Genomic DNA, 27,522 nt, shown 5'->3' with positions numbered 1-27,522 from the left:
GTCGGGTTAAACCAGAACTGTGGGTTCGCCAGATGACATTACCAAGCAAACGCAAGAAAAATACCGATACAAAGGATATGTATGTAATATCCACATCTTTACTTATGAAACGTTTATAGATGCTGACAGTTCTGAGCAAAACTGATAAGTTAAATTGATGAAATAGTTGTATTTCATACTATAACTATAAACATTTTTTATATATTGCTTCATTAAAAACCATCACACGTGATCGCTCAACTGGCTTTCACTGCTATGAAAGTAATCCTACTTTAAGGTTTGCATTAAGAAACTACAGTACTTAATACTATCATTGGTGTTATTTGAAACCACACCATAATAAACCCTCCCCTCACCAGGACACAGAATTGACAACAGACAACAAACACTTTACTAGATGCATACAATTGTGCACAAGACATGCATCTTTGTATGGTACCAAGACAAGAAAGCTGTATTCCATACTTTATTTTGGAAATCAAAGAAGTTGGAAAATAAAAACAATTGGGAACTAGATAAAAAATATAGAGTGGTTTAAAATGTTTTATTTTATCTAAACGATTAGACATTATTTACAAACATCTGCTACAGCCTATATACAGGGGCAGTTAGCGTGAATACAGTGTTTCAGTAGGTTAAACCTCCTTCCATTTACAAGAGGTTCATTTTTAATGTGCGATAATTATTCTATAAAAGGTCCGTCAACTAAATACAGATCCATATAAAATAAAGAATAACAGTAACAAAATAAGAATAATAATGAAAATTTGATGAGGTGGTTGTTTATAGAAATATATATTTGCCAAGGATGGCTGATTGAAAGATAAAATTGTTTTTCCCCTCAACTCAGAATCTAGCTTTAACGACCAACAAAGATCTGAATTTAACATTGCTTCTAAGTGCTTACTTTATTTCTTGACTATAGCTCATGTTCATAATTTGTAGAGTCCTTTTTTACATAAAAAAAAAACTTTGTCAATCACCCTATTTTCTTAGTAATTTTTGCATTATTACCCACTAACTTAAATCAACTCTTAGTCGAGGCACTTTAAAAAATAACTATCCAATACAAATAATGGTTAAATTAATTAAAAAAATCATAAAAATGATCAAGTTTTTCCCCTGATGGCATGGAAAACACTGTACAATAAAGATACACAATTTACACTAACATAATTTAGTAAGTATTGGAGAATAGTTGATTTTACGGTAAGTAATCAAATACAAAAATTGCTTTTGACGTGTCACAGAAGCTATCTTGATTATTATTAAAGATAAAAAATTAATTCAATTTGCAAAGTGTGGATATTGAGGTAGCTCCAGATATTGGAGACCTTTAAATACTGAAGTAGACAATCCTATCTCTATGGACCAGCTGTAGACATTTTTTTTACTAAAAAAGAACTTCGTTAAGTAAGGAGATCATAGAATTTTAGTTTTACACTCACAGAATGTATTAGTCTAAAATTTAAATTATATTTCCTCCCTTCGTTTTTGTCAATAAGATAGTTGGTGTGATATTAAAGATATAGCCTTTTAATGATGGGCAGTCTCAGGGACCTGGACATGTCAATTGAAACTTATTGTGCTATAGCTTACAATAAATCATCCTGCCAAATTGACCTGGTTAAAAATTAACTGTAAACAGATATGAATTATTAACATCAGCACATTTTGTCAGTAGCTCTATTCAACAATGTAAATGTTGATTCAAAAACTTTAACATGAGGATGGAATGTCTAATTCTATCAATAATCAAAGGTTTTATCATTTTAAAACAGTACAACCAACCTATTGTGGGAATTCAATTTAGAACGATTATCGGTACATTGAAACACTCAGTTGAAAATCATAAACATAATTTAAGAAACACTATCTTACATATGAGGCTCAAAGAGTTACTGATATTTACAAGGATTACACACCATATGTAGATCTTGAAAGACGACAAACCTTCGACGATGCTAAGCTTTTATCCGCGGATCTCCGACAGTGAAGTAAAATAAAGTGAAGTAGTAGTTGGCACTGAAGTAATATTGTGCTGACACTAGTTGGGCATGTAAACTAGGAATAAATAAAACCAGTCAACACAACTAAATAATTTAGAATAAGTTATTACACTAATGCAAACCAATCTCTCATTTTTTAGTTGAATTAACCTATGAAGTCCTTATAGTTTGAAATGAGAAACAAACAAAAGATAATTCAACTATTTATGACCTATTTTGGTATTTTGGGAAATGATATTGTGTTTGTCACACCAGAATCTCCACTCAGCAAAACACAAGAAAATTAACTTGTTTAGTATTTTAGTTATTTTTTAGTTTTCATATTATTTGGTTACTAACCTAAAATACTACAAGGTTTTTATTTTTTAATGACAAATGGTATAAGAAAGTTTAGTTGTATTATCAGATCCAAACGTTTCTTTTCATAAAAATCAACTTATCAATTTATCATTAACTAAGATTGTATTTTATGCTAAAGCAAATACGCCTAACTCAAGGGATACCATTGTAAAAGCAACTAATCTCATTAAATCTCTAAATATATATTCTTTTTTTTCTTATAAACTCAGCGCTCTTCAAATCCAATTCATAGAGTCAAATACATAATTTGCGCTAAACTGTAATTTCCGCATGGAAATCCGCCCCGATCACTCACAAAGACTTTATATACACTCGACATAAGCTGAACCATTCAAAAATATAAATCTTTAATTCTCGTACATTAAATACAACGGGTACTCCGACATTAAATAGATAAAATCTGTCGTAAACTTGTCTCACAGCATGAAACTATCCAACGTAACCTAACCTATATCAAATTCAACATAGGATTCTGACGAGCCAACAATCAACAATGTGGACTGAAACATAAATGCAGCTATGTTAAGAGAAATTATATCAGGGTAATGAGGAAAGCATTCAATTATGAATAAACTTAACTGGTTTCAATAAGAAATTATATTAGCCTAAAGTTATAAAACAACAATCATATATTCTGGTTATATTCTCAGTTATATTGCTGCAATGGCAATATTGTGCGAGTAGTTTGAAGACTCAAATGGGACAGGTTATGTAAAAATTAATACAACAGCGTTAAAACTATTTTATACTAATACGTTTCATTAAGCACTAAGTAAACAGGGTCCTCAGATTTGAGTCTTCAAATCCTCTAGTTGTGCATCTCAGCGTCAGCTGATTAGATAGACCTATGAGGAAGTTTGTCTATGCTCGAGAAATTGGGAGTATTATTATTTATTTATTTTTACCTTGTCTCAGGCATAGACAAATCCTATTAAATTACAACAATTAATATAACAACCAAATAAATTCTGAAATTGTAGCTACATAGAATACCTTTTAAAAAAATCAAACAAAGCATTAAACATTCTTGTGTCACTTTTTTAGGGAGTTGGAAGTTTCATACTTCATGGTTTTTATTAACCACAACATTTTTACAAAATGCACAAATATCTCTCCAATGATCGAGCCCCAATTTTTAGTGCAGGATTATTCTTGGTTGGTTGAAAATAAATTTGCCATCTCGTGTAAATCAGAGTTTTAAAAGTTTAGTATATTAATAGTGGATATAATAGTGCCATGATTACCGAAGGATATTGTTTTTAGCACGTATATTAATGAAATGTTGAATTTTTTAGTGTTCATGAACGTTAGGGTAAGTTGTATCGAATACAACAAATGTTTGGAGGGATTCAGTGACACAAGAACAGTTTGTAGTTTTGGGCTTACAGCCAGTCAATCTACAGCAGAACGCATTTCCGCCGCTGTTTTGGCGGCAAAACAGGACATAAGACAGCACGGATGGCTTCGTCAAACACTGTTTTGAGGCCTTTCTGTGTGAGAGCGCTGCACTCCAGGTACTTCACCGCTCCGATCTCCTTGGCCATTGACAGACCCTGGGAACATTTCATTGACATTTCAATTCAATATCTTTGCGCTGAAAGTAGGTTAGATTGTATAAGATTACAATAGAATGATAACCCAATCGAATCCCTCCCCCTAAAAAAAAAAAAAAAAATCATGAGGGTTCTTATCTTTGCCAAGTTGGGTAAAACATCTTCTTTAAACAGTACATTAATTTATACCCTGTGGACTCTTTTGATGAAAAACGCTTTTAACTCCATCTTTAGCTCAAACAATCATCAAATAAATACTGACTAGTTTTATTGCAAGTACAACATTGTCGAAGCTTGCAATATGTCAATATAAAAAATTAACCCCATTATGGGTGGTACCACGGAATTTTCCTCTGGAGCATTTGTTTTAATAGGCCTAGTTAAGTATGTGATATTGCCAGCCGGCACTTTAAGAGTAACAGAACCTCTCAAATATCTTTCTATGAACCGTTTGAACATTAAATAGCTCTTACACCTCCCCCGCACAACCCATATGACACCTATAGCGTTGTTTTGTTTGCTATATATTTTTAAATATGTATAGTAAGAGTTTTTTATTGATTTCATGTACACTTTTGTTGATTATACACAATTTTAAGTTTTTGTTTTGATATAAGTAAGTATAAAATTATGATGTTTGTCTAATAATTCAAAACCCAGAAAAAAATTCCTTGTGTCCCTGATCGTGTGTTAAAATCAAAGGTTAATAAAACTTGACAAAAACATAAAGACTGTGCATCCAAAGATAGTCTTGGTTCGTTTTGTGTGTGTTTTATGTAATTATTTAAAGTGAAGTTTGGACTAAGTCGCAATTCTTTAATGAAAATTTGGAAGAAGATTTTGATGATCAATTAAATAATATAGATGGACAATTTACTTCACTATACAGGTTAGTAGGGAGCATTTTTAACACCAACCGTAGCTGATTTAAAATAAATAGCAGCTTTGATTGGCGGTGGAGATGAATTAAACACAATATTACCTGAGGATATGTTATTGGAGAGAGTTTTTTCTCCTTCAACTTCTCGATGGTCTCCTTGTCCTCTCTCAGATCAAGCTTGGTTCCAACCAGGATGATGGGAGTGCTGGGACAGTGATGCCGTACTTCAGGGTACCACTGTAGCACAAAATATCCCAACATTATCACTACTGAAATGTACTAGAAGACACTCCATACTTTGAAACTTTATGTCTAATCATTTAGTTATATTAGAAAAATAACATGTATTGTAATCATGATTAGTACAAGAAAACATTTCATCCATTGCAGTTTAAAAGTTGTCTTACCTTAGCTCGGACGTTCTCAAACGACGCGGGATTCACCAGAGAGAAACAGATTAAGAAGACATCCTGCAACCAAACGGTTAGTAGAATTAGGTTTATTTTATTTATTTATTTATCATTATCCCGTTACGTCCTTGACGTTGACAGGTGATTTCTCTTAAAACCAAAATCTATTGTAACAAACCACCAACAACAAGAACCAAAATAAAATACAAAAACTTAAAAATATACATTTTTTAGAAAATCTTCAAGTGAATACAATACTCCAGAAGCCATATCTTAAAGAGTTTTATTACATTTTGATATGCAATCAATTTCTTTTAGCGTTTAAGGCAGCTTATTATACATTTTAGGTCCCATATATTATACGATTGTAGAAAGGATTTTATGTTTCCCAACAAAACTTAACAATACTACCACATAAGCAAAAAAAAAAAAAAAAAAAAAAATACAATGATAAATGATAATATGTTCTTGTGCTCGGACAATTCTCAGTTTTATCTTATCAGAGGTGTATTTTCATCCAGCAGTTGAGTTCCTTCAGAACCATTATGCACATCAAAAGTAATTAGCACTGCCAAATGCATGTAAAACGCTCAAACAAAAAGGGGGTTTGATAATCTGTAGGGAATTTCCATTCTTAACAAGCATTTAAGATGATTTTTCAGGCATCATACGCCCAAATACACCCTAATTTTCTGAATTACAGCCCTTCATAAACTGCTTAATGGGTTGTTAGAATTATATTTTTTTTAATCCGGATATATACAAAGAGTACACAAATCTTTACAAGGTCAATGAGTGTTTTGCTAGCCTAGAAAATAGACCATCAGAGAGTGCAGTTGAGGGAGGAGCCTATTTGCCCCAAGACTTCGAAGACGTTGAATTGATTTCGGTTGACGAACGTGAAATTTTCAATGGCGGTTTGTGCTAGCCGGTAAAGCAAATTTACAACACTTGTTTCACAATACTGATTTTATTTTCAACTCGCGCTGCAATTATATCCCTTCGGGATATAGGCTTAACGATTTTAATGAAAATAGAATTTGACAGACTAACACCGCGATTGAATTTAATTTGCACGAAACGATCTTTTTGTTTACCTAATCACGGGGAAGACGGGGAACGAACTGGGTTGACGAAAGCGATCCCTGGCTGGCTAATTTCATCCCCACTCCTCGTGCACTGTGGGTACCGTCGTCTATTGTTTAATCAGCTGACTGGTTCTTCGCGTCCACTCATATTAATTTGTTGTGTATTTCAACAAAATCGCTACACCATACTATCAAGCTTTGCTCTGGTTATTTCTGTAATACACAGTGTGATTGAAATGTTCCGAACTGTATAATCTCAACTTATGCTGCTATTTAAGAGTTTTGTCTGACTCCTTGTGAGCCGTCCACCTTAAGGGATAAAAAAAGTAAAATAGCTTAGAATAGTAGGCATTTATGGCTATTATTGATATACCAGGTCTCATTACTTTATCTATAATGGTAAACAATATTACAAAATAAACAAACAAACAATAACAACAAACAAAACAAACAAACAAACAATATTGTTTATTATAAACTTAAGTTGACAAATTTGTTTTTACGGTGAAAAATTACACTAGCTGATTTGAAAATATTGTCTAGTATATTAGTGTTGCCATGGCTCACGATGGCGGCCGTGTGGTAGTCAACAGGCTATGTTGCAACATCACACTAGCCTGGTTTTGATATTGGCTGCCACCAACTGCAGACTCTCGTGGCCCGTAATATAATGGTTACCATCCTATCGAGCAAACTGGTCTGGAGTGGTAGACCCAAGGTCCCAGGTTCAATTCTTGCTAATCACTAACTGATTTCATCTAAGTGATAATGATGCTACTCTCTACGGCTTGTCTGAAGTAATGTGAAAACGCTTCCGAGCAAGAGCCGATTGTCGTAGGATGTAAGGGTGGGAAAAAGTGGTAATCATCTCTGACATTGGTGCGAGGAGATTTATTTCCTAGCATCTCCTCAATAGTTAAAGTAAGTCTAACTAGTAGTTTGGCGTGTGACATCACATAGCATACTCACAGTCTGGGGGTAGGAGAGCGGCCGCAGTCTGTCGTAGTCCTCCTGACCCGCTGTATCCCACAGCCCTAGGTTGATGGGTTTGCCATCCACCATCACGTTGGCCGAGTAGTTGTCGAATCTACACAACAAACAGTGTTGTTCAAGCATTCTCCTTTTAAGTATTCTTATTTTAAGTATTTAGTATTGTAAATGTTTTGGTCAATAATAAAACATGTCTTTTTTTTCTTCTTTTTCAAACTTTTGCGTCTTATACAAACTAACTTAGTTGTATTTTGTCATGGTTTTTGATTATTGAACGAAACTGTAATATATTATACAGTATATATATTTTGACCAATTTAAAAAAAATTACGTTTTGGAAACATTATTTTCTAACAGATTTAAGTAGCCTACTAGGAAAAACAAAATCCTATCAGAAAGCCCATGGATAAACTAAAACCAGAATTCGACCGTGGGTTGAATGTTGTGCAATTTTTTACTACATGAAAAGTGGTAATTCAGTAGAATCTACATTTTAACAACCCTGAAATGGTTATTTTTTTAATATACAGGGTGTCCAGCTTTGCTGTGAGAACTTGAACAGGCTATTTGATGAAAAAGTAGGGGGTTAAATAATTTCAAGATGTTATACAATAATTGGTCATTCACTGATACAATGATATATGTGCAATCTATATATTTAATTCCGTAAGCGAATCGGTCCCCACGAAATATCTCGAGCTAGGTAAAAGGTAGCATGGCTGTTGATGATTAATTCTAAAGCTTACGGTCCAAGGACGGTGGAAGAATATCAGAAGTGTCCAAAATTACCCCTGCTCTGCCCCACAGGCTGTCAGAGATCCTGTCATTTTCAAATGGAAGTACTGATACAGTGTTTCTATTAGCTGTTTTAAATACCAGCTGATGTAAACATTGTGTATTTGTTTGTCTATTGATTTAGAAATGTTCTTATTTTAGGATAGAATGGTGATGCAGTGAAATGTATCGTTTGGGGAAGACCGTGACTACGAAGGAGAGTATTTAGGAATGGTGCACAGCATAGGGAATTATTAAGGCCAAATTACAACGGAGGTGAAGGGTAGCCATTGCTGCTATGATGGGCCCCTAGTAAATTGTATTCCTCAACACTGCGTTCGAACATAATACATTAAGTTTTTTCATTAGGACGTACAGAAGAACTCGGTATGGACAAGACGTTTCAACTGTAGAATTCTTTATACTGTAGAATCGTTAAAAGCCTATTTTCCCATGTTTATTTTCCAAGTTTAATTAAATGAGTCATGCAACTTTAATAAATAACAGAAACGTCACTTAATGTGACCTTGTAACAAATTCAACACAGTCCCTCTCAGTGGAGGACTTGTGCTATTAATTACAAATCCCGAGTGTTCCGACAAATTAACAGCTTGAATTCTCAACTGTCTCTTCCTCTTGTGAAACATGTTTAACCTAAGATGTTACGTTTGAAACTATAAACGTTGGCTGAGAAAAATAAAATAAAATATAAATCATCTGAAAATTACTTGGACAGTGAAAAGGATAAAAATAAAAGGCTACATTTAAAAATAATCAAAATTATTTAATTGTAAATGCAAATGGAAGAAAACTTGTCCTACTGTAGATGGCTTGCTTTCTAACTTAAACTTGTTAATTCTCTTAATTATTTTTAGTTAAAAAATGACATAAAGAAATTGGGTTTTCAACACTTCCCAGCTACTTTCAGCTTAGGAAATTTCATTTGACTTTTATAAGTTATATCCAAATATTTTAGTGTCTAGCAACTGTATCAAAGGAGAGTAAAACAAAAGATAATAAAGAAAAACATACTGTAATAGAATACCAACATTTTTTTTTTTTTAAGAGGTTGCTGGCCTCTTTTAACCTTTCATTTCCGTCCACATAGACTACAGATCTGTGTGTGGAAAGTATCCAGCAAAACAAAGGGGTGAGCCGGTACAGTACAAATTTAGGTGAACTGTACTGATAAAATGTTTGCGGCAGTGACCAGGATTTGAACCCACAGCATTGCTGCCTTGGGCATGAAGTCTGTGACGCTACCGACTCACATGATTAGAATTTCTTTCTAAAAATGGGGTTCTTTTAGTTGTCTAAAAATTATTGAATTCGGTTGATACTCACACTGTGGGGATGTATTCCCCCGGGAAAGCGTTTGTCGTGTAGCTGATGAGAAGACATGTCTTACCAACAGCTCTGGAACAGACAGACAACTTCAGTACCAAATTAACAAAATTACAATAACTTTAAGATGGAAGTGAATGGTATTAATGGATCAATTTATGTTTTTGTGAACGTAACTCTTAAGTAGAACAAAAATGTTCAAATCTTGGCATGATTCCTGAAGTTTTCGTGTTTCTTGTCTATAAAATTCACAGCATCTATATAATTAATACGCTACATGAAACTTTGTCGGTTGAACTCCTCCGCCATTTCTTAACCAATTTTATCCATTGACGTCTCATTGGAAAGAGCATGTCGCGTAGATTTGCAAACTGCATTTAATTACATTTTTGAAAAAGTCCCTTGGGCTCTGCCCCAGTGGCTGTTAAAGTTCCCATGTTATCCTTATGAAGAACATAATTGTTTACATTTGGTCAGCTGTATAATTTAATTGCTGTTTTTTTTTTTCAATTCAAAGTCGCTTATGAGGTTTGCAAAAAAAAGTCGCAAATTATTCTCAATTAGTTTTTGTGGTTTTTACATGATATGATTAAAACCAAGTTAAAACTCATCGGAAATTATGATGACTTTTATTTGTTTTTAAATGACTACCGGTACTTTACTTCTTTGCAATTGCTTGATTTCGAGCAACATATTTACTAGTTTATTACTACTGTACCATAATGTAAAAAAGATTGTTTACTTTTAGTTCTCAGTTACTTTTTGTGGTTTTTACATGATTAAAACCAAGTTTCGTATTACTAAATGTTTTACTTTTAATTGTATAAGCGAACACATGTTAATTCCTTCTGTTTGGATTACCTAGCTTCAGTGGAATTACCTACTAAGTTAGAATGACTTGTTTACTATGAGAGTAAATTAACTTGGATTCTATTTACCATAGTTTTCTATGTAAACATTGTGGATTTAAGGTCTGTTTTTTGTGGGTAATGAGGGAGTATGTTTTATCTATGGTAATGAGTACTCTGTGGCTTTTGTAGCCAATATATTGACATTGGTACATTAAACAATAATTAGATGGGTTATTTGGTGAATCTAAACTTATGTTCCATAAGGCCTCTAACTAATTATTGATACACAGTTACATCCAGTAATCATTATTCGAAAACGCCTAATTTAAATTTCTAAACAAGATAAGATTTTGACTAGGTACCAAATTAAAGTTCGTCCCGAAAAAATAATGAACGAATGTCCATATCAATTGAAAATGGTACACGATTATCTAAACCATTAAACACATTTCCCATACACACTGTAGACTGTATTGGTGTCAGAAAGCCATGAATGACAGCCTCAAGTAAGAAATGCATAACTGGGTTGGTTAAACACAGAAATAGATTCTGTTAATCTAAATACCCAAACCACTTCCGCTATTTAAATAATTGTGGATGGCAATTTTCTTTCCAATATACAAAACAATGAGTGTTGCTAAAACGAGTGGCAGCAACAAAGGAATTTAATAACTGCATACCCATTGTCGGTTACTTGACAAACACAGGGCTGTCGGTTGTCAATAACCAACGTTGGGAGTTGGCCAAGTCTAACTTTATATTAGCGAACTTTTCCTAATAATATAACAAAGTTGCATAACAATAACGTAGTCCCCTGTTTAGACTTTGGGTCTCGGTTTAATAACAATAAAGCAATCAAAATGGGGTGAAATAACTGTATGAAAATGGTACAAAAATGTAGCGTCTCATAACTCTAAGAAAATTAAAGATTTAAGCAAACTTTGGTCTAGACAGTATTTTAATTTAATAAATCAAAATAAAGCAATTATATTTGTACACACATAGTACAACTTATAGTTTTTTTGACAGTGAACCTTTTATATGTATAAACAAATTTAAATCTTTATAAAGCTAATTTATTGTAAAACGATATACTCATCCAGTGTTGTTTTGATGTCTAGAAACTCTTAGAATTATGATTAGGCCAACTCGTGAAATTGGTTTAAATTAACAATTAACCTACGAGTAGTTTTTTCAATATGGAATTCTGGATGACTGAGCTATTTTGGTACTGAGCATTATATATTTCAATAGAAAATTAAACGTTTTGATACTTAGTAAACTATTTAGGTTTATCTCCGTACTTTGTTAATTGGATTAATCTTTGACTATATCCAAAAATTGACTAAGAATTATGCACTACTTTAATCAGTAACTAAAAAGAGCGTACGATAGCTTGTTCTTCTTATTGATAGTAATTGACAGTTATTATGTACAGTTGGTTGCAGTAATCAATCATTGGTTACAGAAACTAAGTAAAAATGTAGTCAATGCTTAAATGAGTCATAAAACAAGATGATAGGTATAATCCTGGTTCAGGGCAAATATGTCCAACCATAACACTTTATTTAAAAAAAAATACCCTTATCCACTCCATACTATGGTAAACCGTGGCATCTGTGTAAAACATTTAACTTATTTAAACACAATGAGACATGCAAGAGCACAATGAGACATCAACATTAAGCATGGCCTGCATTAATTTTTAATTCCATGATCAATAATTAAAGTGTCCTACATAACTGTACGCTGTACAAGGTTTGACTTAACGGCTCACCAAGCTCTACAATTAACTAACTCACTTCACAGATTGGGAGAATATCTTATCTCTACTTATCACTTATTTGTCCTATACCATAACAGTCATACTCAGACGGGAATATAAAATAAATGTAGATACGTAAGATTATTACTGGTTTTTTTCTTATCTAAAATAATTAAATAACAATATTTGTGAATTTATCAACTAAAATTCAATATCTGAACTTGGTCAAATTTAAAATTGAAAACATACAAAGCAGAGAGTTCAGTCAGCCTAACACAGTAAATGCAAAAAAGTTTAGTGTTTACACAAAAATGGTATTTTCCCTAAATTTTAAACAATGCCCCTGTTTAGTACCACTGTATAAATGAAGCACTGTATTTTTTCATCTTCACTTCTTTCGAGCACTGAATAATTTTTTGCAGCTTAGTAACTATGTTTCAAACAAACTTGCTCTTTGGCAGGGCACAATTCTGATTCGACTAGGGATGAAAATGAGAAGAACCATCAATTTTTCTTAAAACTGGGTATAACACTGCAGTTTTTTTTTAAATTGTTTCATCATTCCTATAAACGTTAATATTGTTAATTTGAGAAGTTTTATTTCAAGGGCCAAATATTTTCAATATCCCAGGGGTTATATTAAGGGAAAAACCAGAACTGCTGGAAATACCTGGACAAAACAAAATGAGAACAGAGGGGGAGGGGAATATAAATATCAGTGCTCATAGAAATGTGCTCGCATAAAAAGTGGTGCCTGGAAATTAAAAAAAAAATATATATATAGTACATAGACTATGTATTGTTCTTAAGACAGTGAAAAAGTCTTTTTATTTGTGGATGTATTTGAAATAATACACAGTTATAGCTCGGCCGCTTAGAAAACGACCTCCTCCAGCATTGGTTTAGCATTAGCGCTGATCGTTTTCTAAGCGGCCGAGCTATAGTAGTTCTCTGGTCATTCAGTGATAATGATTCGCCATAGGCTACGTATTTGCCACGATACTAAAGCAGGTTAATTTAGCCTATAGTTATGCTATATGAAACTCATTCTGAACACTAAATAAACATTATACTTCTTTCTACATATATACCAATATAACCATATACTCATATAGATATACTCATGTCGTTGAGAAGTTAAAACTAAAAACGGAAGACCAACGGGAGACAAATCGTCTAAAACGACCAAACTAATTTTAATCCAAGGTAGTTTAATCCAGTTTGCAGTTAAGACTGCGGGTGTTGAAAGCCTAATCAAAACTCACCCGTCCCCGACAAAAACACACTTAATGTTACTAATGGCTGCTATCCTGTAAGGTGACGGGTCGCAAGACTGTCTCACTCCGACACAGTCCATTGCTTCTGATACCACTGATAACACACCTACATGAGTCTACAGGTGCTATCAGACTGTTACTTATCATATCCGACATTCTGGGAGAAATACAAAGGATTACTCATGGTGCATTGTATTGCCAAGGACAAAAGAACACAAGTGTCGTCTGCCTATGAATATTAGCTAAAAATACTATAAGGTATGGTAAAATACTGTACTGATTAATTGCATTTTAGTTATTAGTTTGCAGTTTTTCAACTCATTGTAAAATAATCGGTGTCAGCAATCTGACACATACTTTCTCCCATTCAACAACCTTTATCATGAGTAAGCGATGGGAGTTAACTATGATATTTATAGAGGTATTATAAAAGTTGCAATAGCTTTTGAACCTTAATTTTTACAGCAATTTGGGATTACCAGGAGCAATGGGATCACTATTTTCTAATGACTTATAAGAAAAAATAACCATTACAGACAAATTTCAATCAGAGCCTTTTTTTAAATCCATTTTTTGCTTTTATGGATTTAAAGGCAAAAACAGCTGCTTTTTTAGTCAGGTGACCAAAACTTTCCACCTCCAAAATCTATTTTGAACTCTCTAGTTTTTCAAACTATGTTTCTCGCTACATAATACTCGCTCAGTAATGTTTTATACATGAAAATGAATCCTCAGAATCTCATCTTTATAATGGTATAAGATAAGATTCATTGAGATCTAAACCGGTTTTCATATTTAATAATAGAAAAACCCAACCCATGTCATCTTGGTCGACCAGTGCCACTGAGGACTCGCGTTTTAATGGTCGATAATCGACCAGCGCCAGATCTAGGGTTAATTATTAAATCATCCTGCTGAATTTAATTGGTGTTTAAGATCAACACTTATTTACCATAATGAAAAGTGCCATCTATATGTTGAACAAGTACAGCAATCATGTGCAAGACACTGAATGGTATCACTATCCCACTTCCCATAGCCTTGATGACTCATAAACATCATAGCCTACATGAATGGAATATAGCCTACTCAAGATGTCTCAAATGTAGTTGGTAGCGGTGTTAAATTTACATATAATTTCCTGTCAAGAACTGAAACAGATTAAAAGTTCCATATTTACTGGGCAAAACAAGTTTTTTCCTAACGATTTTGAAAAGCGACAAATCAAAACACCATCAAATATACAGATTTTAGAGATTTTAAAACCTACCTTCGATATAAAAACTACAATATCAACTAATTCATTAAATAGCACATAACTTTTTTTATATTTAATTCGTGGTTTAGGTATTTTATTCCTTCGTACAATAGCAACATTTGCTAATACAACATGAGCTCATTTAAAAAATGAAAATTTTCTCGAAAGAGGTTCAAATTTGTTTGGTCTTGTATTAATTTATAAAATTTATTGTAAAAAGGCTTAATTAGAATATAAATACTGATCAGGAAATCAATTATAATTTCCGGAATAAATATTTTCTAAAACCCTAAAAATAATTTGTCCATAACAAGAAAACAATGATATACAGTAACATCAAAACTTTATTCTGGTTTTGCTAAATTGTAGGATTTTAGCCAATAAATTAATTTAAAGCTCAATTATTTTTTTAAATATAAAAGATGAAGTTAATAGCACTATTGGTCGGATATTGAGTCATATAATTTAAATTTGAGTTTTAGATCAAATTGTTTTAAGCTTCTAAATTCTTCTGTGGTTGGATAGTATGATAACTATCCTAGTTTTACAATTTTTAAATAATTATAGGCCTATAGCTAATACTGTAGTGCCAATTTTTTCTCAAAATAGGTTGGTATTTTAAAAATATTGAATAACATTTTCCATAAAACCGTATTTAAAAAACCGATATAAATGCCAGTATAAAACCGACAGGCCTTCCACTAATGACCTATTACTGTCGTGATCAAGTCATTGGTACAACTTCAATCTATATTTAAATGAAGATTTGCTGAATGGCTGTTTTTTTATTTATTTCTGAAAGACTGTTTTGTCTTAGAATTTAAATTTATACTCATGAATGGTTTGAAATGCAAATAAAGTTTAGTTTGTTGTTTTGTTTTTCATTGAACACAAGCTCAGTTTTCTTCTGTTAATATTAATATAGCACTTTGTCATTCCTGAATTTAATTCACTACGGATAACGTCCGTGATATCACAATTAATCGTGAAACGTGTAGAGTGACGACTACATTACCATCAAAATAATATGTATCATAAATAACACATTTATACAGATTGAAATGTTATGAGTCAAGTGGTACAGTTTCATTTAACAGGGAATCCACTAAAAATATTTATAAAAAGGCCAAGCACGTGGTGTGAATGAAAGAGTTTGGAGCAGTGGGTATTTAAAGTGAGGCTTGTTTAGTACTCTGTGTGGGGCCATTGAACATCTGGTCTTGTGCTCACAAACCACAGATCTGTTATCAGCTGTGAGCCATCAGCTGACATTTAATTATTAAAGAGCTTTCAGCAGAGCTACCAACCCATACAATCACATTTCCCAGGATTTTCAAATGTTTGCAATCTTATTATGTCTTGTGTTGCAAACCTATGATAGTAATTTTTTTTTTATAATTTACACAATAATTAACTAAACAAAATGTTGTTAATGAACTTAGTAATTTTTTAACATCGGTACAATTTAATTGAAGAGTAAAATGTACAATACGGTAGTTTAAAATAAACCCCCCTGTCGCAGCAAACCTGCAGACTAAACAAATTTCCATTTGCCTGATTTGATTTTCATTTAAATCTAGGCTATTAAAATAATAATAATAACGAGCTGTTGGCCCGTCCTACGTACAGGAATCGAGTAGTCCATTAAAAACTATATTTAGTGTGTCTATTACTAATTCAAGCATATTTTAAGCAGATCAAAATTTATAGTAAAGAAAAAGCTGCCAAGATGAATTAAAACATGTGATCATAGTTATTTTCCCAAACTTTCCTCAAAACGTCGAGTAGTAAAATAATTGTCATAAGCTTTCTTTGAAGACTCGTGAGCTTCAATTCGTATACAGCAATGGTTATAGTATCATACTTATTTCCTATAATCATAGGAGTGCTATAATCAATGACAAAATCACAGAGTAAATAAACTAACCTCATAGTTCTATAGAATATTTTTTTATTCAACCAGCTGTTAGTTATAATGTTATAACAAATTATATTGCACTAAAAAAAACTAAATATTTTAAGAACTGCTCAACAAAATAAATTAGAACATCTAGTATCTACTATGTATATTTAAATAAACTCTCATCCTCTAACGGAATAAATGAACATATCAATTATTATAGCATTACACATAGTATGAATAAGTCAATTCTACGTACGTCATTTCATTTTCATCCAAATGCTGAATTTGTGTCGAAAACGCTGAATGTTTACAGCTGTTATGTTAAGCAAATGGTATTACAGTATAACCAAGAGCTACGGTAAATTAGAATGTTAGCGTCGGCTGCTAGACTTTTTAAAATTGTAAACTTAATTTCTACAAAACTGAAACCTTAAACTAAAATTATGGCTTCGACATTCCCTAGTTCTCAAAATGATCTTTCTTTCAACACAAAAATCATGAAAATCTGTCAAGTTGTTAATTCAGAATTGTGAAATAAAAACCCTGTTACGTTTTAATATTATAGATAACAGTAATGATAAAAGGTCTTTATTCAGCAAGCGTTTATCAGATGTGTACAATTCTGCTTTTCAAAACAACTCTTGTCATTAACCAAAATCGTCGCCTATATGCTATTGTACTGTGCAATTAAAAGCATCCTAAAAATTTGTGAGCTTTATGTAGGCCTAGTCTCTGATAATTATTATGGTAGTAAAATGGTGGTTGAATTTGGACCCGTACTATTGTTTCACTAAACTACCTTGATAAAATAGTTTACTTTAATACAGCTAAGATTTGGACTGTGTTGCTAACCATAATATCAATTTAATTTATACAATGGTTAGTATAAAATATTAAGCTAAAAAAAAGCTAATTTAATAATACTAATAAAGCCTTATTTTCCTTGGGCCAAGTTTTAAATCTCTAGGATATTAGAATAATAAGCAATTAAACAAATTAAACAAGTTAAAAATATATCATGATGACCTAGCCTATGAGTTACCCAAATCAAATGCCAAGTAATATGTCCAGCTAAGTACCTAGTTGGAAGTTCCAAAAATACCCAGCTCTGACCTCACCCCAAGATCTATTTTTGGAATGTTAACAGTACTTGACACTCTGGAAGAATGACTGGACTACATTCCAGGAACCACCCTTCAAACCATTTACGTTTAATCAGAGTCCTCAGAACTCGTCAGATTGTATTTGTTACTGGTTAATTTCTCATGGCAGTTTGATTTCTTATTTTCTTAGATTTATTCTATTGCTATTTTATTTTATAGCTACCTACTTTTAATATTGATTTACTTCATATTCTAAATATATATATATATCCAATTTGGTGTAGGTATTGCTGTTGGAATGATAAATAAGCTACGGATAAATACCATTACAGTTTTTAAACTTGAAATGGGAAATCGTGGTGCATGACAGGAGTAAATATACATGGTGTCCCGTGTAAGTAAACATCCAAACTCCGGGAAATGGTTATATGGGTCAAAATAAAGAGAAAATCAAGAATAACACTTTTTCCAAAATCGCTTTGTTATCCAGATATCCGCCATTTTGTATTTTTTACATAAACATTTTGATTTTTAGATTTTTTAAACAGATTTTTATAAAACTTGGTATGTAGGTTAAGGTAATAGAGACCCATGTTAGGAAAAAAAATCATCTCGATTGGACTTAAAATTTCAAAATGGCAGCCATTTTAATTTAAGTTAAAAAAATTAAAATGGCCGCCATTTTGAAATTTTAAGTTGGATCAAGATGATTTTTTTTCTAACATGAGGCTCTTCTACCTAAATCTACATACCAAGTTTTATAAAGATCGGTTGAAAGAATCCAAAAATAAAAACTTTATGTAAAAAATACAAAATGATGGATATCTGGTTAACGAAGCAATTTTAGAAAAAATGTTATTCTTGATTTTCTCTTTATTTTGACCCATAGAACCATTTCCCGGAGTTTGGCTGTTTACAAACGGGACACCCTGTATATGGCTTTACATAAATTATAAATACAACTAAAAAATAGTAGCATTTTGCATTTAAGAATCACATTTTTAAACAGTCCTAAACTTCATCCTTATATAATATACAGGGTGTCCCATAAGTAAAGTGCCAAACTCTGGGAATAGGTTCTATGGGTCAAAATAAAGAGAAAATCAAGAATAAAGTTTTTTTCAAAAACGCTTCGTTTACCAGATATCCGCCATTTTGTATTTTTTACTAAATAATTTATATCTTCTGATTTTTTCAACCGATCCTTATAAAACTCGGTAAGTATGTTTAGATAAAAGAGACATACTGTAGAAAAAAAATTCAACTTGGTCCAATTTAAAATTTCAAAATGGCGGCCATTTTGAACATTTAATCTAAAATTACGGGAAAACGGTAAAAAATACAAAAATGTACTAAGAACACTTTTTTTTATAAAATTTTATTTCCAATCTATCAACACCAAAAACATGAAAATCGAACAAAAAATAACCGAGATACATTAAAATGTGTGTTAAGAGGCAGCAAAAAATCCATTTGTTGTAAATAGCCCCAATCAGCTGAACAGCTGATTGAAAAACATGTGTTTGTTGAGTTGCATTGTTGCATTGTTGTTATTATTGTTCTGTTTACTTTAAACATCATCATTGTGATCAGGTTAGGTTGATATTTTCTAAGTTTATTTAAATGCCGAACCATAGCTATTCTAATGTCGAGCTAGCTGATATTCATTTTTTTTACGGCTTAGGTAATGGGAATTCGCGTGAGGCATGCCGCCTTTACGCAGAAACGTTCCCCAACCGACGAATTCCGTGTAGGAAAGTGTTTGTAAATGTTCACAGGAATTTGAGGGAACGAGGAACACTAAAATTCACTGAGAAGACCGGACGGGCTGTTTCTGTAGATACATTAAATAATCAAGAAAGAGTTTTGACGGCCGTGGAAGAAGACCCAAGTACTAGTGTTAGAAGAATATCGCTTGAACATGGTATTTCAAAAAGTTCTGTGTGGCGGATTCTACATAATCAGCAGTTGTATCCTTACCATATCCAAAGGGTGCAATGCCTAACCGATAGGGACTTTCCACCCCGTATTAACTTATGTCAATGGTTCTTGCAACAGATCGCATTACTTCCTCTGTTTCTCTCCAACATTTTATTTACCGATGAGGCTGGGTTCTCGAGAGAAGGAATTTTTAATTTTCATAATAATCACTTCTGGGCCGATGAAAATCCCCATGAGATATCACAAAGAAGGCATCAAGTGCGCTTTTCTCTCAATGTTTGGATAGGCATTGTTGGGGACTATCTTATAGGGCCATGGTTTTTACCCAACCGACTTAATGGTGTGTCTTACTTAAACTTTTTAACACAAGATCTTCCCGGATTGCTAGAAAACTTACCCCTTCATTTGAGAAACAATATGTGGTTTATGCAAGACGGTGCGCCACCACACTTTTCATTGGATGTAAGGCGACATTTAAATCAAGTGTTTGGAAATAAATGGATAGGGCGTGGGGGGCCCATCCCATGGCCTGCCAGGTCTCCTGACCTTAATCCCCTGGACTTTTTTGTATGGGGCTATTTAAAATCTTTGGTTTACCATACCCCTGTTGACAGTATTGAGGACTTAAGGGAACGAATTGTAGCAGGTTGTGAAGTGATAAGACAAAAGCCTGGGGTATTTGAAAGAGTGAGGGAGTCGATGAGAAAGAGGATGGTTTGTGTCGTAGAAATGAATGGAGGACACATGGAACATTTGTTGTAGTTGATAACTTTCAAAAAAGCTATCATTTGTTAAGATTTGATTTTGTATTTAATTAGTTTCCTCATTTTTTATGTTGTCACTCAATAAATGGTTTCAATGTATCTCGGTTATTGTTTTGTTAATTTTAGATTACAAGTTTAAAATGGCCACCATTTTCAGATTTTAAATTGGACCAAGTTTAATTTTTTTCTACAGTAGGTCTCTTTTATCGAGTTTTATACAGGTCGGTTGAAAAAATATGAATTATACCAATTACAATTATTTTCTAAAAACAGCTGATCTGGTGATTGGGGCTATTTACAACAAATGGATTTTTTGCTGCCTCTTAACACACATTTTAATGTATCTCGGTTATTTTTTGTTCGATTTTCATGTTTTTGGTGTTGATAGATTGGAAATAAAATTTTATAAAAAAAAGTGTTCTTAGTACAATTTTGTATTTTTTACCGTTTTCCCGTAATTTTAGATTAGGCCTAAATGTTCAAAATGGCCGCCATTTTGAAATTTTAAATTGGACCAAGTTGAATTTTTTTTCTACAGTAGGTCTCTTTTATCTAAACATACTTACCGAGTTTTATAAGGATCGGTTGAAAAAATCAGAAGATATAAATTATTTAGTAAAAAATACAAAATGGCGGATATCTGGTAAACGAAGCGTTTTTGAAAAAAACTTTATTCTTGATTTTCTCTTTATTTTGACCCATAGAACCTATTCCCAGAGTTTGGCACTTTACTTATGGGACACCCTGTATATTATTATATAATACGTGAAGGCGATTTCTACAAAACACTACTCCTCTGTTAATAATGGACGGATTTTTTACAAACGACGTGTCAAAATTAAGTATTTTTGTGCAGAGCCCCCTTTCTCCAATTTCTGTAATAAAAGTCCTCGGGCTTTGCCCCACAGGCCTTCAAAATCCCATGTATTTCTTATGAAGAAAATATTTTGTTAACTAAACAGACTAATAATTTGTATTAGGCCTAATTACAGATGTTCATGGTAAACACATGATACATACAAGAACGTTCGTTTTCAGAGTGAGTTCATTTTCAGTTTCGATAACTGGAGTGGAGTGATTTGAAAACTTACATTATCTTTGAGTTAACTCTTTCTTGTCATCGGAATTTTGTACTGTTATTCGTTTTGAAATAACGCCTGTAATACTTTGTAATTGCTCAAATTAAAGCAAATTAATTATTTTTTGTATGCCGCAATCAAACACATTCTTCTGGCACCAAAGCTGAACATACTAACCACTCGGGTAGCAACACACGAAGGTGTGTTTATCAAAAAAGGGTGTTTTTATTGCTTTATTTGTAGGTCAAATATTCATGGGAAACGTGACAAATGTTGGTACAATTTAGGCACATGGACACAACCCTAAGAAATCTTATCCAGTTTTGATGAAAATTATTTCTGCGAGTCACTTTGTATTCAGGGGATTGAGCAGTGATATTTTGTACCGGTAAAAAGGGTTTATTTTTACTTAGGTTAGGTCTACCTACCAATAAAAAACTGTTTAGCCACTTTAATTTCTTAAAAAAATAATAGTTCAGTAAGGTAATTGAAATTGAATTAACTAGACTACACCCATTGCACTCCAATACAAAAGTAGCATACCAACATAATTGGTTCTTTCACACGTAAGCTTAAAACTTTGTAGGGATAAAATATAGCCCTCGCCACCTTAACTTGAGGCAGCCCAAGGCCGCACGCCGTATATCTCGTGCGGCCTTCAGCTGCCTCAAGTTAGGGTGGTGAGGACTATATAGGCCTAGCCTATAATAATGCATCATTATTAAGAGCAATTTTGAATGATGAAGTTGCTGGACGGGTGTGACTACTTTATTTAAATTTATTTATTTATTTACGACAAACACAATTTTTACAATCGTTTTACATTGTGATACTACTGACTATTGAGCCTGTCTTAACAACAGCAACCATTTTTGCATTAAAATAAGAAGATTCAGACCATTCCTATAGGTGTACAAAAGATGGTATTAAATATAAATAAATGGGACAATCCGCAATAGGCCTATTCACAGATGTCTGGTAAGCTTATTCATGTAGGTATGGGTATTAACTGATGGTAACGAGCATTGCCAAGGTTTGCTCCTTCTTTTTATGAGACTGCCGAAACATACTATTAAAATATAAACTGCCTAACATTATGTAGGCTAGATGAATTCACTTTTACTGGAATCTTCAGGATCAATAGGTAGCCTACTTGGATTTAGTTGCTGTAATAGTAATAATTAATTTTTTGGTCTACCCTTATTTTTTTACATTTCTTCATCACTATCCAAAAACTTGAATTATTTCAATTCAACAGGTTAATTCTTTGGTTTCAAATTTAAGAAATATAGCCTAATAGGTATGTCTATAACTAAACTGGAGTAGGCTAAAACTAGGGTTGCGATATGTTAATTTGTAAAAAAAGGAGATTTTAGCTGGCGGCCCCCTACTATGGTGGTTTGGATAAAAATGTACGGGCTAGCAAACCTGTACACTGTAAATTTATAGGAAAAATATTATAGGTAACAGAAACTGTATGGGTCATAAACAAAATGACATCACTGGCCCAAAAGTAAACACTTTTTTATTAATATGGAACAACTGTCAAAAAACATTCAAACCAGTTGTTACAGCTATTAGTGTAGACATTCAGGCAAGTGGCATATTTTGTTTAGGCTATGTTTAATGATCCATACCGTTTCTGTTCAATATTTGTATTCTGCATTGTCAAAGTTCAAAAATGGTACGCAAAAGCATAAAATGTTGCATCTTGCCCATCTCACTAAAAATAACGTTAAAAAACACTCCCTCTCTGCTAGGCTTTGGTAGTGAACTTGGATATCTTCGGACTGGCCGGGAGACGCAAATTGAAGGACTGGGAGCAATAAAACAGACGATAAAGAAAAACTAAGGACGTTGCCGGCCATAGTGAAACCAAGAAATAAAAAACTTTAGTGGAGAGTACGAGAGTTGCATATTTCAGTCATTGCATAACAATATTTGCGAAAGCAAACATTTATTTTATTCCAAAAGTGCTGTTATATAATGTAGGCAGATTTTACTAGAGAGTAAATAACCCCGCCGCAGCAAACCTGCAGACTAAGCGAATTTCCATTTGCTTGATTGGATTTACACAAAAATGTCTCCTTAAAAATATCATATTTATTTTAACCCTATATGGCAAACCTATTATGACCCTATAAATAACCCTATATAAATAACATTAATTTAACGAGTACTCAGGTTTGCTGCAACAAGGAGGGTAAAAAAGTGTTATTTTTTTTGTAAAATGTTAGGCCTAATAGTTTAGAATGAAATGAATGCATTTTCCAAATTTGATCAAAATATGTTCATAAACAAGCAAACTACAACAGTTTACTTATTCTCCATAAGAATAACATGTGAATTTTAAAACTTTTTCAGCCCAGCAAAAACTGTTGGTTCTGGCACTGTCAGGATTTTATATGGTAAAATATATATGTTTTAGGAATATTTGAGCACTTATTACAAGCAAATAAAGAAAATTTAATAGAAATAATTATTTTTTAAGGCCTTGTAACATTGACCCCTTTTATTATTTTTTTTATGACTAGTGTAACCTATGACCATAAAAAACAAAATAATTACTGAAAGGTATTCACACAGTACCTGTATATCATTTAAAAAATATATTGTGAATATTAATCAAAATAATCAAAAATTAATCAACAAAAACATCAAAAAAGGGGTCAATCTAACCCCGGTTGACGGTAGTTTGGAAAGAAAATGTTAAATTTTAAGTTTTTAGGGTTAAAATGGGAAAAACACATAAAACCCCCCATAAACACCTGTTCCCATAGTCGGATCATGCTGGTTCGCGAACTCGTTCGAATAAACGCAGGTTTACACGTTTGTAAACCTAATTTCATCAAAATCGAAAGAGTTTTGCTCGAGTTATCGCGCTAACAGACACATATATACAGGGTGTCCCGGAACTCTCTACCAATATTTTAGGGCATTGTTCCTGGGTAAGAAACATATCTAAATATCATATTTAAATTGTCCGGAAGTCCTTATTTACTCAGATAGCCGCCATTTTGTTTTTTTAAGTTATTAATTTTTTTCTGAAGATTGGTTAAACATACGAAGTTGAAACTTTGCTCAAACATTTATGACAACTAGACAAAGCTACAAAAAAATTATGACGATTTTTCAAATTCATAAAACAAAATGGCGGCTGTTTAAAATTTTGTTTCTTAAATTACTCGAAAACCGTTGATGTTAGAAAAATTTTACAAGAATAACTTTTTTAAGACAATTTTATTACAAATCGATCGACACCTTAATCTTTAAGATTGGACGAGTATTAACTGAGATATGGCAGTTTTAGTGATACGTGACCGCCGGATACGTTGCAGCGCATGCTGAAAGCGGTCATGTATCACTAAAACTGCCATATCTCAGTTAATACTCGTCCGATCTTAAAGATTAAGGTGTCGATCGATTTGTAATAAAATTTCCTTAAAAAAGTTATCCTTGTAAAATTTTTGTAACATCAAAGGTTTTTGAGTAATTTAAGAAACAAAATTTTAAACAGCCGCCATTTTGTTTTATGAATTTGAAAAATCGTCATAATTTTTTTGTAGCTTTGTCTAGTTGTCATAAATGTTTGTGCAAAGTTTCAACTTCGTATGTTTAACCAATTTTCAGAAAAAAATTAATAAGTGAAAAAACAAAATGGCGGCTATCTGAGTAACTAAGGACTTCCGGACAATTTAAATATGATATTTAGATATGTTTCTTACCCAGGAACAATGCCCTAAAATATTGGTAGAGAGTTCCGGGACACCCTGTATATGAATTTGAACAGATGGTGTTTTTGGCCTCTAGGGACCTCAAAATGAGTAAATCGGCCCCGGGTCCAGGTCTTACCATGAGTACTACGGTACCTAATAGGTAGCTTTTAAAAATTCCCTATACCGGTATGGGAAATTCGCTAAAAGAGGAGATTTCTCACTTTTTGCAGAAATCTCCCGGAGCTAAATTTTGAAAGTGAAAATCCTGTAATCTCCGGGGAAATCCGGGGATATGGCAACCCTAAGTAAAACTTAACAGAACTAAAACTAAACTTGATTTGATTAGAACTTGGAAACTGACTTGAAATAAAGAAGAGGAATGCACTTAACGTCTCAAAGTTAAAAGCTAGGCTACCCAAATTTGCTGTGACTGGTGATATAACATAAATGTTCCCTTTCTGAATGGAATAGGGAAAGGGGTTGCTTCAATTTCTCTAGGCTAAGTTAACTTATCCCTTGTAGGCCTACCCAGCAAACTTCTAAGTTTAATGTGTAAGTTAACAAGTTAGGTTAACCCTCCGAGTGTTATTTGTCGCTGCAGCGACACATAACACACTTTGTGTAGTGTTTTGTGTCGCTGCAGCGACTCACAAACACTGTTTACGGCGAAGGCTCTATGACTGACAAAATCGGATTGAACTAGATCGGTATTTTACAGATTCAGAGCTTTCTCCGGAGGTCTGTCTCTAAGCACTATTCATTTTAGTTCTGAAAATATTGTAGCAGACAGCTGACGTGCGTATTTGTAAACAGCTTGGTTAACCTCGGACCGATGACTGATGTGTTTATTACGTTTATCATTTTTTTAGTGTTAAAAATCAAAAGTAGTGATACGTGGTGCATTATAAGAAGATTTAAGTGATTTTGAAGGGCTGGTTGATGATCCTGAAGAAGTAGGTAGTGATATTGATGTAAATTATCAGCCAGATTCCTAGCTATGGTTAGGCTATGCATTCTTAGCTAAACGCTATGTACTGAAATCAGTTTTTTGCCCATAACTTATTTATTTGCAAATCTACTTCCTTATATTATTATATATTTGTAATCCTCATAAAATTTAGAACTAAGTGGCTATTTTCAAATATTTATAGGCCTATAATTTATACAATTTCATTGAGCGCAAACTTATTTTTTTTTCCAAAATATTTTTTTTTACCTAAAAAATTTTTTTGAAACAAATTTTCCTTATGTTCTATGTATAATATTGAAGCCCATGATTTTCCAAACAAAATGGTATATAGAACAGTATAATTAACATTGTTTTCAAGCTTCTCAGATCCGTTTTAATAAAACATTGCAAATGAGAAAAAAATAGGCAGACATTAAGGCCAAAACAAGGGACACTCGGAGGGTTAAGACAAAAATATTGGTATTGCTTGTATGAAATTTGTGTTCAAACTGCGACCACTCTATCAACCAGATTATTGTGTGTGGCCGTGCTGTTTAACCTACCAAGGTATTTAAAACTAAGTATAACCAAACGGTAAAACTCACAGGTATACTAGACATATGCAAAATTAAGTTAAATGAACATTAACTATATAAAAGAAAAGGGTTGGTGGCTAAATTAAAATTTTGGTAGGCCTAAGTTAACTCTTGACTTCTGGGGTTGAGCCTACAACTGTTGTTTTTCCCATCAAATCAATTTAGGATAGCGTAGACTAGCCTATACAGAAAAAGATTAACTTAAGATCAAGCTGCGCTTTCAAGACTTTTAAGAGAAAAGTCTACCCTGCTATGGAAAGAAAGCGGAAACTTTATGTAGCCTAGCTAGGCTATATTGCTAAAATTACAAAAAGTTACCTTGGAAGCCTAAATAAAATTTTCCAACAGGAAAAGAAAAGCACTACGAGTAGTACGGTACTTGTTTAGGTACAGTACTAATGAAACAAAATAACAAATTTAGAATGTACAAACATGAATAACAAATGAGATAGCAAATAGGAAATGCAACTAACTAGCATTCAAGGTTGTCAATGAACTAACCTTAACTAAGCTGGTCTTTGACAGATAGTACATAGGCTAATATCTTCGGCTGTTAAACAAGCAGAAACAGTACTACAATACTAATTTACACTCTTACAATTAAATACTTCTTTAAACTTACCCATCTCCAACCACAACACACTTAATAGCTTGCATTTTGAAGTTTTATGTCAAAATAACACTGGCACTGAACAATGGGTGGGGAGATCTTGCGATGACGTAAACCTTTCCGAGAAACCACAGATTATTATCAGGACATACAGTTTTCTTCAGAATATTATTTAAAATGTTTTAAATAAATATGTCACTAACTCTCAGTTGTTGACGAATACTATAAACCTTGGAAATTACTCTACATAAAAGACAAGCACAATTGACATACCACCTCCAAGGTAACAAACAATAATTCAC

At 32.9% G+C, this 27,522-nt stretch overlaps 1 protein-coding gene across 1 annotated transcript; it reads right to left on the bottom strand.

Moving 5' to 3' along the window:
- Positions 1-527: 527 nt before the first annotated feature.
- LOC128999401 (ras-related protein Rac1) lies at positions 528-27,522 on the bottom strand. Its single transcript, XM_054425893.1, has 6 exons — positions 27,233-27,522; positions 9,409-9,480; positions 7,270-7,387; positions 5,210-5,272; positions 4,905-5,039; positions 528-3,922 (listed from the first exon to the last, which is right to left on the bottom strand). Exons 1-6 carry the CDS (start codon positions 27,265-27,267, stop codon positions 3,767-3,769), a joined length of 579 nt encoding a protein of 192 aa, XP_054281868.1. The 5' UTR covers positions 27,268-27,522; the 3' UTR covers positions 528-3,766.

This window comes from Macrosteles quadrilineatus, unplaced genomic scaffold (assembly GCF_028750875.1).
Source record: "Macrosteles quadrilineatus isolate MER2022 unplaced genomic scaffold, UCM_ALF_1.0 Scaffold_8__2_contigs__length_117827958, whole genome shotgun sequence".
NCBI classification, from domain to species: Eukaryota; Metazoa; Arthropoda; class Insecta; order Hemiptera; family Cicadellidae; genus Macrosteles; species Macrosteles quadrilineatus.
Note: the sequence above shows the minus strand (reverse complement) of the source record. Positions and strands in the feature narration are given on the sequence as shown.